The sequence below is a fragment of the Mytilus galloprovincialis genome, chromosome 12 (genome assembly GCF_965363235.1).
Source record: "Mytilus galloprovincialis chromosome 12, xbMytGall1.hap1.1, whole genome shotgun sequence".
NCBI lineage: Eukaryota > Metazoa > Mollusca > Bivalvia > Mytilida > Mytilidae > Mytilus > Mytilus galloprovincialis.
Genome location: NC_134849.1, coordinates 34,114,671 through 34,130,718, shown reverse-complemented (window position 1 = coordinate 34,130,718; position 16,048 = coordinate 34,114,671). Strand labels below are relative to the sequence as shown.

Here is a 16,048-nt window from a genome sequence, read left to right as displayed (position 1 = left end):
CAGTTCAAAAACGCTAAACTCATCAGATGGATACAAATATAAGTACATCTAAAATAGTTTAAAGGTAATGTTTCTCTATTCTTTATAAATTTTGCTTGTTATTATCTTAAGGGAGTTGGCTTCTCAGTTTCAAAGTAATTAACTTTTCAAAACACTAGTTTATATTGAAAGGGGATTAATAAAGGAGTCCAAAGAGCCAAAAAAATATATAGGTCACCGTGCTTATTTTCGAGATATTAGCCATTGAAATTTTGGCGGGGAAATATTCTCTCTTGACTTTTCATAGCTTTATCATTGACAAGTTGAAGCTCTCAAAAACTGTTAAAAAGTAATTAAAATTTTATCAGACTTTAACAGATGGCTTATCATTATACATGTAAAAGATTTACAAAAAGAAAAATGGGGATCACCGGGCAAATTTGTTCAAGGCATACAAATGGATAAAACCAGAGGATTCCGAAAATCTGACAAAAAATCCAAAACATGACAAGCCAGCTTCCTTAATTTATACATTTGTATTTCAGCACGTCATTATTTTCTATTCTTTATTTTTATGGTCTATTTTTCTCTATTCTTTCTGAATATGAACTTTTTATCCATTAAATATCTATTCAGTTAACCCAATCTAGACTCTCTTCCCGTGCCAGGAAAAAGTACTGGTTTGTGCCAATTGAATTTCTACAGAACAAAGATGACGGTCAAAACATTCAGCGACATTATGTCAAGCTGAATACGTGTATGTTGCAGGCGAAATGATATCACAAAACTTTAAATCTTACCATTATTGCATTGAGTTTACAATTTTAGTCATATTCTTTATATGGGAAATGAGCTTCAGGAAAGATAATCCAAATCTTTTTAGACACACATACAAATAGCATTTCAAGTTTTATTGCATTTTGTGATAATTTTATATACAAATATTGCACAATGTGGCTCATTATATCATAAATTCACTATAAATTCTAAACGACTAGATTGTTCATGCAAATAAATATAGTATTTACAAATAATTAAAATAATTTAGCACTCAAGTTCATATTATTAGTACTCAAGAAAGGTTCAGTTTTTCAAAACAAGTTGTTTCACATAAAACATATATATCGCAATTTCACAAAGTTGCGGTAATAGTTTAGATTATTATGCATTATATCACTTTATAAAAGTATTATCTTATTTCTCTCGTTGAATTCTTTTCCTGGAATTCAAAGATCATGTGACCAAGTTGAGGTAGTAGTTGTTGCATATATCAAAACGATAAAGGGAAATAACTATTTTTATCAGTTCCTTTGCATTCCGAGTTATCTCCCCTACTTCAAATCGAAAATGTAAAGAAGTCACAATATTGCACAGAAAACAATACAACACCATCAAAGTCTGTTCATACTGAAGATGTGATCGTTGCTGGAGATGTTTTTGTAGGTCTCGGCAAGGAATTCTGCTGAAACGAGAAACGACAAATGTATGAAAATTTGACCTTTTTTTTATATAATCCACGATTCATCATTATACAATCAAACCGACTAATCATCAAACAATAACGTAAATACAAATGTTGGATTAAGTTCATGGTATATAGATTTGGTGAATTATGGGTAATGTCATGTGATTTTTAAATTTCTTCATACGGGAGGGGTAGAAATTCTCCGATTCTATACTCTACTCATTTCATCGTGATGCTTTATCTGTTATCTTAAGAATTTGGTGTTAATAACAGACATTAGAAAGTTTCTGTTAATTTCATTGCTTTATTCTTTCTTACGATAAAGAGTGCGTATAGACACTATAGCAGTGTCCTTTGAAAATCGTTGGTGAATGTCTTATTGTCCTTTGTCCATTATCCCACTTATCCTTTTGTGTATTATATATGCATATTTCAAATCGTTAAGATCAAGCATCCCAAACCTAGTGATTTTCAGAGCCCCTTTTCATTACATTGTACATACCTGCATATGTAAGGTTTTATGAACAGCTAAGGTCCGTGATTGACAGAACCCCTTACCACACTCTGTACATTTAAATGGTTTCTCTTTGGAATGGATATACCTATAATAGTAAAAACACAAATGTTACATTATTTCATCGTAAACATGTTAAAGGGTTAAATAAACAATGCAGGTTGTTGATGATATTGCAGCTTGAGTTTTCTCATATCTTATGAAATTATCAATAGACTTGATACCTGTACATGTACAATGTATCTGCAAGTCTATGTTTGGTTTCCTGTGATAACATGCATTACACATCAGATTTAAAATTGTAAATGTAAAATAAAGAATTAACATCCAAGATTTCACTCATGCATTATTTTCAATTCTCTTCTTTGACTTTTTACCGTTTTAAATAAGTGTTATATTTTGGGATAAGGCCATCATTTCCCTCAAACTTTTCGATTTTCTAAAGGATGAAAAAAAAAACATACCTATGATCTCGAAGATGATCCTGTCGTCTGAACGCTTTACCACAAATCTCACATGGATATGGACGTTCGTCAGTATGTGTCCTCTCGTGAATCAACAAGTTGTAGGATTTTGTAAAATGACGCCCACAGTATTTACAAATAAATTCTTTCTTCGTTCTGAAAGAAAATGTTTATTTAGAAATAATGCTTAAAATTATTGATGAGCAAAGAAACCCCCTTTTTCAATGATAATTGTTCACGTACTATTAGTACATTTATTTAGATAACAAAAACTAAAAAAATATATGATATCATGTCGTTTTGTACCAACTTTATCCATATATTCCCGTGATTCAGACACTAAAAACTATACCTAAGAATTTACAACAAAAAGCTGCAATGTTATCAGAGAACTTGGGACGTAGTCTTAGTATGACAGATGAACTCGAGCGATATTTGCTACTACAATACGCTTTCTGTTATTGTCTTTTTACTTTATTTTAGCATTTTGTATTTTGTATTTTTAAAATTGCTATTTTCAATTTCAATATTTGCGCTTTTCAATTTTGCATTTCGTGCAAAGGAGCACCTTTACATTTTCTCTACGTCATATTGTATTTCTATGAACTTACCTAGCTGGACCTCTGCCTCTTGGTCTCTTCACAGGTTGTGGAACGTTTGATCGTAGATTTGATACTGGTGTAAAACTACTTGTTAACGGGTTATATCTGAAAATGAATTACACGTACAAATGTAAATTAGATACATGTATAAAAAATATGAAGAAATGAGAGGATATGAAACAAACTTAATTAAATTCTATCAAAAATCCTATAATTAATATTTCAGTAATGTGCATATGATTGTTTATTAAACAATAATGTAAATTAAATGATTTGTAAGAAGATGTGGACTAACTATAAACACCACATGGTTTAATATTTGGATATTAACTATAAATATCTTTACCTTAAATTTCCTATATTCATCATCACGTGACTTATGATCTGTGCGTCTTGGTTCCGATGGCAGTCAAGACATTCGGAATCTTGGGTTGCAGACCTTGCCAAGTTAGCAAAATCAAATTTAGGTTTTGGTTTTACAACATCTTCAGATTTTACTGTAAAAAAAAGTTATATTTATATTAAAAAAGATGAAATAGAATATTTCTTTTTCTTACGCAAGTGCAAGATAGATGCATCAATTAATTAGTTTTACATTGTCGAGAGGAAATTACTATCGATGGAACAGTAATCGATGGAAATTCCCTCAACTTGTATGTACATGCTACTTAAGGCTTAATATAAGCAAAAAAAACAAGAGAATATAATTTAAAATATAATATGTTATTGGGTTTTTGGTAACTTAAGAAGGTGACAAGAAAACGATACAACGTTGCGTTTCCTAAACTTTTTGGAGCTCGCTAAGAATTTCTTGCATCACAATTTATTTTGCCCTTAACCAAATTTCAATACTACTACCATTGCTTCCGTGTCATATATTTCCAAATTGGTTTTCTCGCCAACCATTAAATTGCATATCAATTGAAAAAGTAAAACGTAAACAAACATTTGTCTGCCCGTTTAAGTGTTGCGCAGTGGACGATATTTTATTTACTAGAAGTATATAAAAATAAACTTCAAAATATTCAATTTCGTCAAAAATATTTACGACATTGATAAGACAATGTTTGAAGTAAGCGATGCTTATGAATAAAAGAAGGATTCCCAACTTGAAGCAAAGATCAAACAAACAACATGTTAACATGAAATATGGGTGTTACTAAAAGCCCCTTAAGATATGCTACCAGAAATACTGTGATTATTTATTTAACATAAGAAGTAAAATTGAAAATAAGTTGAAGTGGTCAACAACTATTTCTTTTGATCATCCTTTTCACTATGATTCAATGAAGTTTTATTGGTATTAAACACGTTTGATATGTTATATATCAATACCAAAACGAGGTTTTTATTGGGGTGTTATCATATATAGTATTTCTACTGATCGAAACAGAAGTTAATATATTATAATTGATAAAGTGTACTCCGGGTCAAGTGGGTTATATACAATCGGAATGTAATCCAGTCATATTCCTTGTATCGCTGAGAAATTACAAATAGTATAAATATACCAGAGTTGCTGTCGCTTTGCAACATTCCCCATTTCCTTTCTCAATTTTATGGACAGATTCAAGACACACCAGTAACTGTCGTGATTAGGTAAAAATTAAAGATTAAAAAAAAAAAAAAAAAAAATTGAGTGCGTCCAGCCTGCTACAATCTTTATGCTCAAAATGTCTACGCTTATGTTTTATCATCACTTTTTGATAGTATATCTTGACAAAATTGACCGTCTCCTTATAAATCAAAGTTATTAATTAAGCAAAATGTGAAAAACATATCTTTGAAGGACGACCTACTAAACAAACGTATACTTTTTTTATTGACTTCAACCAGCTTCTTTTTTCCGTGAATGTTTTGGGATAAAACATATTTAGGGATTGATATGACGAAATGTTCGTTGTCTCAAACTGATCTGCGACAATTAACTTTCAACGTTATTTTTCAACGCAGAGTAGTCAGCAAGAAATGATTCATTCAAGTTTTAAATAGAAGTAAACGAGTCATTGCGGTCAGGATAAGTATGAAACATGAGTATGCATGGCTTTTTTCAGAACGTCATTTTCGGCAAGCCTAGTAATATATCCAATCTCGTGCTAAGGTACGAGGAAACCCTAAGCAAACATACGTTTCGACACGTTGTTAGCATGGTTGTAGATTTCTATTTGTATGTGTGTTTACAACATAGTTCCAAAAGTTTACATTACATATCGATTGAGGCCGCCATGTGCTCCACAAATATGGAGTTGTACAACACTGTCACAATCAGGACAAAAAAAAAACTCTGAACAAAATATGCTAAAGGTTATAGCTATTTACTCAAAATCGTAAGTATATATCAACAAAGTCGTAATTTGGTATTTTCTGATGCATTCATGAGCTGCTGAATAGTTAATACAATTACCAACTAATTCACAAAAAGAAATACCAGGAATAATCACAAACGTTAACATTCGATAGAGGCCTCTATAATTAAAGGAAAACAAAGAAGCAATAGGAACACTGAAGTGCAACAAAACAAATGTCAACATAAATAGAAATTAACTATTTGATAACGACTGCCATACTCCTGACTTGGTACAAGACAGTTTAAGAAACAATAGTGGGTTGAACCTGGTTTCATGACTAGCCAGACCTCCCGCTTATATGACAATGTTAAAAAATATTTTGTGTGCGTTAAACTGGCAACACTACGTGACAGAAATACAGCACAAACACAAGCAATAACACTCATCTCAGAGAAACGTATAAACAAATATTAAGATTAGATAAAGCAACATCCCAACCATTAAACTAGATTAATCGGTAATATAAATTGCCGTTATTTGGGTAAAAGATAAGATCGGGTGAAATGAATTATTCTATAAAGTCAAACTTACCACTGCATATTCCTTGTTTTTCTCGGTATTCACTAATTGTGTCTTTATACATTTTTTCCACATTTTCACTAGTGTTAATCAAAGACAACAAAGGGGAATAACTGAACTGGTTCATGGTGTACGAGTTGAAAGCCATGTAAGCCGGAAACGGAAATGCATGAAGCGGACTCGCTGACATTCTCTCTGAGTTTATTAAAGAGTTGTCTCCCGTTAACAGTGACGAGGCATATGTTGTGTATGGGCATGGCATCAGATAGGAACGAGTGAAGTCCAGTATTTGTTGCGGGCTTGGTTTATCGAACTGTGGTAGAGCAATATCTGTGCCTAAAAATATACAAAGTTATAGTTTTATTTCGAGTGATTAGATTCGGACAAATGGAAAGATTGAAATCTAACTGTAAAACGAAAAATCTACAAAACTAATGGCTATCTTGCAAACTTTTTAAAAGATCGAAGTTTCGCAGAGCTTGTCATTGTCATATTTAGATGAAAGTACTGATTGGTGTTTGCCTATCGTCCAGTGGCGAATATTGCATGCATATCTATTACGTGACCAAATCATCTATACTATTAAACGAGAAGACCTCATTTTGTGTGTCGCTTCTCTTCCTTCCACGATTATTTAGTCACCATGCCTCTGTGTTCTATATGTAACATGCATAGTTGCATTTGTCATCCATTCTTATGATTATTCAGATTGAGTTATTTTTGGAAAAAAACGACAAAAGAGGAGTCCAGATATTGATTCCGTCACCAGACTGACTTTTAGTCATAGATAAGACTTCCGGTTTAAAACAACCAATCGTGTGATAGATAACAAAAATCGAAAAATAAATAAGCCAATCAGAGCGTTCTCCATATCATGGTGTTTAGATCGCAAGAACCACAACTATTATACCTCTTTAGAGAGGACAATTATTTTACGCGTTTTATCTACATGTAAACTACGATTATGCTACTTTAATATATAGATCCTCTCTGTATCCTGTCTACTGTTTTCTTTGAAATATTTACTTTTTAAGGATCATACCAGTTGCATATATATTAAAATAAGTAAAACATGTGGAAACAAGAATGTGTCAATAGTTCACAGATGCCACCTCGGCACTATGTTTACTAAGTTTCGAGTTGATTAGACTTCAACTTCATCAAAAACTACCTCAACAAAAAAACTTTAACCTGAAGCGGGACAGACGGACGGCTTCACGAACGAACGAACGTTGTCGAACGCACGGATGTACAGACTAGAAAACATAATGCACATAAATGGGGCATACAAAATTATTGTTGAAAGTGAAAGTAGTGATTTGGCAAAAATGAAAGTAGGGTAGAGATTAGAGGGAGGCAGGACCTTTTTCTGGATTTTGGGATCGGGCGTTTTTAAGCTCGGGATCTGGGGATTGATCAATACGGGATCCGGGAATATATTTTTCGATTTGGGTATTTCGGGATTTTAATTTCTTTAAATTCTCCATCTCGGGATTTCATGTTTTCAAGACCGGGATTTCGGGATCAGGACCCCTCCGACCACCCCTCAAATTAGCCTTAGTCGGTCTTAGTCATTTATACAAGATTCATATCCTACCATTGACATGTTAATAAGGCTCCCAAAAGAAAAAAACACTGATGGATCCGATTTACCTAGAAGCATAGTTTATTAGACTTATAATGGTCTATATATAAGTAGTTACATTTATTTCATGTTTGAAGCGGTGCAAATTTTTAATTTAATTTAATTTAACTTTTACCAAAAGATGCAATGTAGCAAAGGAGAAGAATAATTGTGGTCTGAGGCCAGAAACACGAAAATAGTTGAATTTAACTGAAAGAAAACAAATATCGAACTTCTGAAAAAGGAAGAGGGCTTTTGATACCTTTTCTGAAATTCTCCATGATACATAATTATCTTTTACAAACATCATCCTACAACAGTCCACAAGCTGTATATGCCCGCGATTTAGCGGGTGTGTTTTAGTATTTGTATAACTATAAATGCTCGATGATACATAATACTGCATGAGTACAAAGGTTTTTATAGGCTTATTACAATTTCCTCATTTGCAGCTTTATGTCATTTTGGACAGTACTAAATTTTAGATTGAAGCATATATATATTTATGGGTAAAACACCAATTATTTATTATGGAAGAAACAACTTGAATAATCTTGTAAAACAAGGCGGTTGTCAAAATAATGAAAACTTATACAAAAAGTCTACACAAATAATTGTTTGTACTAAACAATTAAAACAAATTTTGATGAAGGCCGTACGGTGTTAATTTCTGTATCATTTGTTCTCTTGTGGAGAGTTGTCTCATTGGCAATTATACCACATCTTCTTTTTTAAGTTCAAATAATTTCCCATTATGATTAGGAAATTAAATAATTGTACAAGTGTAATTTTATGTCCACTGTAATTAATTTTGTCATATGGAAGTTTTGATTATCGTCTGTTAAAGTCATCAAGTCAAATGGCTATCCTGTTATAAGAGATTAACATAGCATGTTCTCCAAGGTCACGTAGTAAATACTTTTATATGATTTATATGTTTTATTTTTGTAAACAAAGAGTTGGAGAATATTTGGAGATTATTTAGGTCAGTTGGAGAATATTTGGAGATAATTTAGGTCAATTGGAGAATATTTGGAGAATATTTGGAGATCATAGGTATATAAGAGCCCTTAGAAGTTTTAGTGGGGATGAAATTGAAGCTGAGAAAGGAACTATACATTATGAAACGTTAAAAAGATTTTATTATTGTGGTCAGTTTTTAGCCAATTTTGGGAGAATTTATAGATTCTTAGAAAGTTGTGTCATTACTATTCAACTGTATGCATTTTTGATATTTTGTCCGCTCAGACTGTTGCGTGGTTTAGAACACTATGCCTGTGGCGTTTTTCTTTGGGGTGCACAGTATTGGACACTGTTGCCGATTTTGATGCGGAATTGTAATGAAATCCATTTGTGATGTGTGAAAGTAATGTGCCAATGAATATTTCAATTATACGTTTTTGTAAACTGTATGTTATGTAAATAGTGTCTGGAATGGAGTTTTAATAAATAGATTAGTGAATTTACTTGTGTATTTCTTGACAACAATACTACAGATTATTGGATTATTTAGTTCTTGAATTTTCTGTGATTTCATAATACCCGGCCTGACCAGAAAGTTTGATGTAACTCGACCGCCATGGCATTTTTGGTGTCAGAAGTGGGATCCATTGAGAACAACTAGTGGGTTTTAATATTCAACATATGGACTACCAGATATAACTTTTGGATGTACTTTAATATATTTCTGAACTGTAAGTGTTTCATCATGTTATTTTTATTTTTGTGATTATTTTAAATACGTAATTATGGGCCGTACAAGGAAAACCAGAAATAGAAGTCTTTCACCTGCTCCATCTGTGTCTGTAGTGTGAACACCAATTTCATCTACACCTCATGAGCGCAGAGATTTGCCTGAAGTGAAATCACAAGTAACACCGTCGAAATTGTTTGGAGACGTTGGGGAAGATTTTGAAAGCTGGATTAAAATATTTGATAGGATCAGCCGAGCCAATCGTTGGAGTGATGGCAGGAAGGGAGAAATGTTGCCGGCATACCTGAGGGGCAGAGCTGCTGACTATTTCGGGGATTTGGATAGTGAAATTCAAAATGATTTTGATACAGCTGTGCAAAAGTTAAAGCAAAGATTTTGCCCAAAAGAACCTGAGCGTATGTACTATAGTGAGTTATTTCAGAAGAAGCAGATTTCTGGTGAAAGTGTTGAAGACTACGGAAATGCAATCTTAAAACTGGCAAGACGGACACATAGTGGCGTGTGTTTTGACGAGCATGATAGGTTAGCTATGGAACACTTTTTGCAAGAACTTCATCCTAGTTTATGACGATTTGTTATGATGAGCGACCCACAGAGCTTTGAGCAAGAATTCATTGTTTCGGCAACCGGACAGCCTCTATATATTACTGGAATTATTGAATGTGAAATTAGTGTTTAGTGTCTGTGCACAATATATATATATATGTAGTCATGGATTTGCTTCATGATGCTATCATTGGAACTCATATTACGGAATAAATTCGAATAGTGATTGATATGAAAGATGAAGTTGTTAACTGGAATAATATGTATGTAGAGTTTACAGGAAGTGGTGATCAAAATAGTGTCCCATCAAGTGCTTTGTTCAGGATGAATTTAATTCGAAAAATAGATGTAAATGGAATGATTGGAATTGTTGAACCAAGTGTTAATTAACTTCTAAATAGAGAGTTTTACCGGCAAAAGTTTGGTTTGTGACAAAGATGTTGTGTTTTAAGTGTTGAATTAAACTTCAAAACCAGTTACTAAACTATTCAAGAATACAAACATTGGTACATTTGAGGAAATGGATGAGCTTTCTGATGAGGAACCACTACCAGAAGACCCTTATACAACATTATCTCCTATTTTGTATAGTGATGTTCCGGAAAATAACATTTTAATAGATGAAGAGGAACATTTAGATAATTTGGACAAACTTTTTGTGATATCTCAAATGACTTCCAGCTTGGTGATGACATTATTTCCATATCAGATACTTTGACATTTGGTGATATGAATAGCTCTTCTCATTTTATTATAGATGAAACAATTATAACTATTATCATCGATTAACACAAAGAGACTTTTCTTATTTCAATGGTGTAAAAGAAACATTAAGTAGAAGCCGTATCCAATATTCAAACAGATTGAATCCAGAGGAAATAGACTTTTCTGCCTTGGCAGCTTGTACCGTTAGTGAAGTCAATGAACATTCAAAAAATTAAGACAAAAGATTTACAAGTGCAGACAATTTATAATGCCGTGTTTATGCTGGATTTTATTTGAACAATTAATCTGTTTTATTTATTAAGTTTTAATATAGAAGTAAGAGTTCGATGACTGAGGTCAGTCATCATTTAGAGGGGAAGGAATGTACAAGTGTAATTTTATGTCCACTGTAATTAATTTTGTCATATGGAAGTTTTGATTATCGTCTGTTAAAGTCATCAAGTCAAATGGCTATCCTGTTATAAGAGATTAACATAGCATGTTCTCCAAGGTCACGTAGTAAATACTTTTATATGATTTATATGTTTTATTTTTGTAAACAAAGAGTTGGAGAATATTTGGAGATTATTTAGGTCAGTTGGAGAATATTTGGAGATAATTTAGGTCAATTGGAGAATATTTGGAGAATATTTGGAGATCATAGGTATATAAGAGCCCTTAGAAGTTTTAGTGGGGATGAAATTGAAGCTGAGAAAGGAACTATACATTATGAAACGTTAAAAAGATTTTATTATTGTGGTCAGTTTTTAGCCAATTTTGGGAGAATTTATAGATTCTTAGAAAGTTGTGTCATTACTATTCAACTGTATGCATTTTTGATATTTTGTCCGCTCAGACTGTTGCGTGGTTTAGAACACTATGCCTGTGGCGTTTTTCTTTGGGGTGCACAGTATTGGACACTGTTGCCGATTTTGATGCGGAATTGTAATGAAATCCATTTGTGATGTGTGAAAGTAATGTGCCAATGAATATTTCAATTATACGTTTTTGTAAACTGTATGTTATGTAAATAGTGTCTGGAATGGAGTTTTAATAAATAGATTAGTGAATTTACTTGTGTATTTCTTGACAACAATACTACAGATTATTGGATTATTTAGTTCTTGAATTTTCTGTGATTTCATAATACCCGGCCTGACCAGAAAGTTTGATGTAACTCGACCGCCATGGCATAATTAAATAGACCTCACTTATCAGACAAAATTCGTACTGATATTGTACTCCAATGATAATATTCAAATAAAGTTTTATTATACCGGAACAAATATATGTTATAATTCGCACCAAATAAAAACAAGATTAACACATTGGCTATACAAACACACTTAATATGTAGAAGTTAATAAAACTGTGAAGTCATGGCTGGTAGACCAATAAACGTATTGTTAGTAGAAGGCTTTACTTAATAATGTAAATGTCAGAACGGACCATGAAATCTTTCATTACTATACAAAATCCTAAAGTTAATTTTCATGTTTTATGGTTGGTGATATAATCCATGTCCAAAGTTGTAAATATATAATTGAGATTTTAGTTAGTATATTTTGCCCAGAGAAAATTGGATGCAGAAAAGCCTTCAACAATGAGCAAAACTCATACCCGGTACCACATAGAAATCTGCTTGTTTCTTTAGCTGTCTTTCAAATTTTAAGAGTGTTCCCAATGTAGGAAAATCCAGAAATGCGCTTGAAAAATATAGTGCTATTTTTATTTTTGTTTGGTCTCTGATAGTCGAACTTCAATTATTAAAATCAATCAGTGCAATACGATTGTAATTTCTGCGAAACGACCAGTGGCAAATATTTCAATTTAATTAGATATAAGAATACGTGATACTAATACAAATTGGAAGATAACAAGACCGATTAAGCAAAACATCTATATAACACCGTACAAATTTAAAAAAAATAAAATATGTAACTTAATAGATATTATCATATAAAGCATTATCATTTAATTTTACTGACATTGTGTCTGTTGTAATTAATGCAGACATTTTAGATGTTAAAAAGATGAGTATTTATCGCTGTCTAGTCCTTGTAAGTTTGACTTGTTTCTAACTAGTAAAAAATAAGAGAAAAAAATCACACTTAATTCCTTTTGAATATGATTTCCTCGGTTTACAAAAAATCTTCAATTTGTTTTTTTAAAATTATTTGGCTATAAGGCGATATTGCATTTTTTTTTAAGCCAGAGAATACTTTAAAGACGGTTGTCTGGAAAGAATTTTTTAGACGCTTTAAACTTGAAAATCTAATATAATGTGAAAATTATCTATTCTTGAAATATGTCAATGAAATTGATTTTCAGAATGGTTACTGAATGCACTCCCGAACTTTATCTTGGCACACTAACAAAATTATAATGATGTATTGTTTTACCAGTAGAGCTTCAAATTGAAATGAAAATTAACTGTGACAATCTTAATCAGGCGACAAATTCATTTCACTTTTCGGCATTACCTGTTTTCCTTAAACGTACAATAAATGTCAGTTTCTGTGGCTTGTTATCGGAACTGAGGTACCTATTTTAGGGATTTCGTAATATTGAATGTCGTCTGCTTGTTTTATATACTAATACGTAATTTTATGTAGAATATCGGGCATTAAAAATGCAATAAGAATTCAAATATAAACAATTTAAATTTACATAATTTGAATAATTGAAACGGAAATTAATTTTGAATTCCGAATCCCTATTTCCGGCCTCATCCTATTGTTTTTATCAAAAATTATTTTTCATGCACAGTAGTTGACCTTTTGACTTTGGAGACTGGTGATAACATATTTAACTCTATGATTCAGTTTCTGGTTAATATGAGGAACGGCTTACAAATATTTTCAAAAATTTGATGAGTAAGGGAGTCGCATTTAAATGCATCACTTTTACTTTTTAAATTCTTGTTGTATCTTTTTGACATATACCATGATTCGTGTCCTTGTTTTTTTGATAAATTGTTATAATAAGTCTATAGTTGCTTACATCTACTAAATTTGAACTGTTGTTGATAGTTGTCCAATCTTCTAATTTTTCTACTAAATATATATTTTTAAATATTTCAAAAGATTTTATATTATAGAACATTCCCAAAACCCATCCGATACGGACGCTTTGTGTTAATTTAAAACAAATATTAAATGACAATAGATATAACATAATTTATTAAAAAGAAAGGCATCTTGAATAAATTCGTCAAACAAAATACGCAAAAATATATTGAATAACAAATTCAGTATAATTAAAAGTTTAAATTAGGAAACAATGAACAAAATATATGTAGAATATAAGAAAGAAATGATTTCAAATTCAAAAATTATTCGAGTATAATTATATTAATGCTTTTTTTCATAAAGAATACACTTTAAATATGTAATATAAAAAAAATGTGGTAGGATTGTCAATGGGACAACACTACACAAGAGACCAAATGACACAGAAATTAAAAACTATAGGTCATTGTACGGCCTTCAAAAATGAGCAAAGATCTTTTACTATCTAGCTCATCCTGAACATTCATGAATTATTTGCCACTGGACATTAAGCTGCAAACAATCAATCAACCTTTCACTATCTCATGTTCGACACAAGGCAATATGTTGTTTTTGTAAGGCTTTACAGAAAGCTATTTCCCTTCGGAGTTTGGTAATTCCTTCGCCACCAATCAACCTTACAGAAAGCTATTTCCCTTCGGAGTTTGGTAATTCCTTCGCCACCAATCAACCTTACAGAAAGCTATTTCCCTTCGGAGTTTTGTAATTCCTTCGCCACCAATCAACCTTACAGAAAGCTATTTCCCTTCGGAGTTTTGTAATTCCTTCGCCACCAATCAACCGATGGTTAAATGTGGCGAGAATAAAAAAATAAGTATCCGCCAATCTCAGAATCAGTATTTTTTATATGGAATTTCGAACATTAAGTTGCATTTACTGATTTGTAGAAGGAACTGTTCATCGATAATTCAAGAGAACCGAATAAAACCAATTGGCATTATCATAATTATATTATCAAATTAATTATTTCCGACTTTGTTCCCTTCAGAATTATAACCGGGAAAAAAATGAAATATTTTTTTTCTACCAAACTAAACTTCGAAATAAATAATACAAGTAGAACTATAGTTATTGATTGTAAAAGGGAGATATAAGATTCAAAAGTGATTTTCAAACTCATAAGTCGGAGAAAAACTAACTACGCTATAGACGGCAAAAGACGAAAAACGAATAGACATTCACAAGTTTACAAACATAACAGAAAACTGAAGACTTAGCAAAGCTTTAACAATCTATAACAAGAATAAATCAAGAAATCAGAAATATACCATAAATATTCAAAATTTTCATAAAAGTTCACGTAAATCACATCATTTTGAAAAAAATATATATAAAGACGAATATCCTTTATCAATGCAATGAATTTAAACAACAAAAGATTTTGGGCGATTTTCAATTCGAATTTAAGAAATGTTTTTACTTAAAATCTGACTATTTCTTAAAATACCAGATTAAAGTAAATATTTTACAAAAACTCAAATTATAACAAGAGAAAGCTACTTGGCTAACTATTTGAAAGATAAGATAAGTAACAAACAAAACAGATAAATAAAAATGTAGATAGTAAATAAATAAATAAATATTCTTACTAGAGTCTTTTTCCACTTCTTCGGAAAACTCTCTACCGGTTCTAACTAGGAAAGATTTTGGCATAGTTCTAGCTATTTTACTTCTAATCCTACTTCGGAAACTTTTAAACAAACTCTGTCACTCTCCGATATCAACAAGGGCTTTATAAACAAAGTTGACATCACCTATTTCACCGAAGAGAGGCTGGGCGACGTTTTAATAGAGCATAATTAGCAGGGGTAAAGAACGCCTTATTTACACGAATTTGTAATCCTCGACACGCGTTTAATGTATTTACCGTTCCAAGTGACTTTACAATCGAATTAAATTGGAGATGAGTCAATCTTTAAATTCCCCAGGTAATACTTTACCCCGATACTTTCATATGTCACAAGTATAATATATTACCCACCCACCTAGGCCCCATTTACTGTATAGTTTACGACTTCTCAGTCCGATTTCCGTTTTTCTATATATTTATGTGATGAAGAAAATAGAGCTGTGCTATAAATGTCAAACCTTTACCACATGTAATATTTGATAAGATTTAATTGTTTTTTATTTGAATTTGAATTAAAAGTTATCTTGTTAGATTATTAGATGTAAACAAATTGCAATTTTACTTACCAGTACTTCAGTAAGGTGTACACTATAAGTATTTCAAAGCATTGGAATCATAGTATGATGCAAAAAAGTGCGACCTTAATTTCAAGCAAAGATTAATACGCTCTTTCAAGAAACAATATTTGCACATTTGCGTATTGCGCTAAAATTTGAATATTGAAAACTTCAACGACTTTCTGAATTCAAAATTTTAACTATAACTTACTGATTTTTTTTTTTTTACTACACTTCCGAAACACTTTTTTTTTATGTTATAAAAAAAATAAGAATAAAAAAGTTTATTTATTAAAAAAAAGTTCTATCC

General features: G+C 31.6%; 1 protein-coding gene across 2 annotated transcripts; it reads right to left on the bottom strand.

The window, feature by feature from the left end:
* Positions 1-875: 875 nt before the first annotated feature.
* Positions 876-15,293, bottom strand: LOC143055614 (uncharacterized). Of its 2 annotated transcripts, none has more exons than XM_076228777.1 (7): positions 15,141-15,293; positions 5,904-6,227; positions 3,371-3,521; positions 3,034-3,129; positions 2,423-2,578; positions 1,947-2,046; positions 876-1,441 (listed from the first exon to the last, which is right to left on the bottom strand). In XM_076228777.1, exons 1-7 carry the CDS (start codon positions 15,202-15,204, stop codon positions 1,382-1,384), a joined length of 951 nt encoding a protein of 316 aa, XP_076084892.1. In that variant the 5' UTR covers positions 15,205-15,293; the 3' UTR covers positions 876-1,381. The 2 variants fall into 2 exon arrangements, with proteins under 2 accessions (XP_076084892.1, XP_076084893.1); XM_076228778.1 differs by having other exon boundaries at positions 876-1,438.
* Between the last annotated feature and the right edge of the window lie 755 nt (positions 15,294-16,048).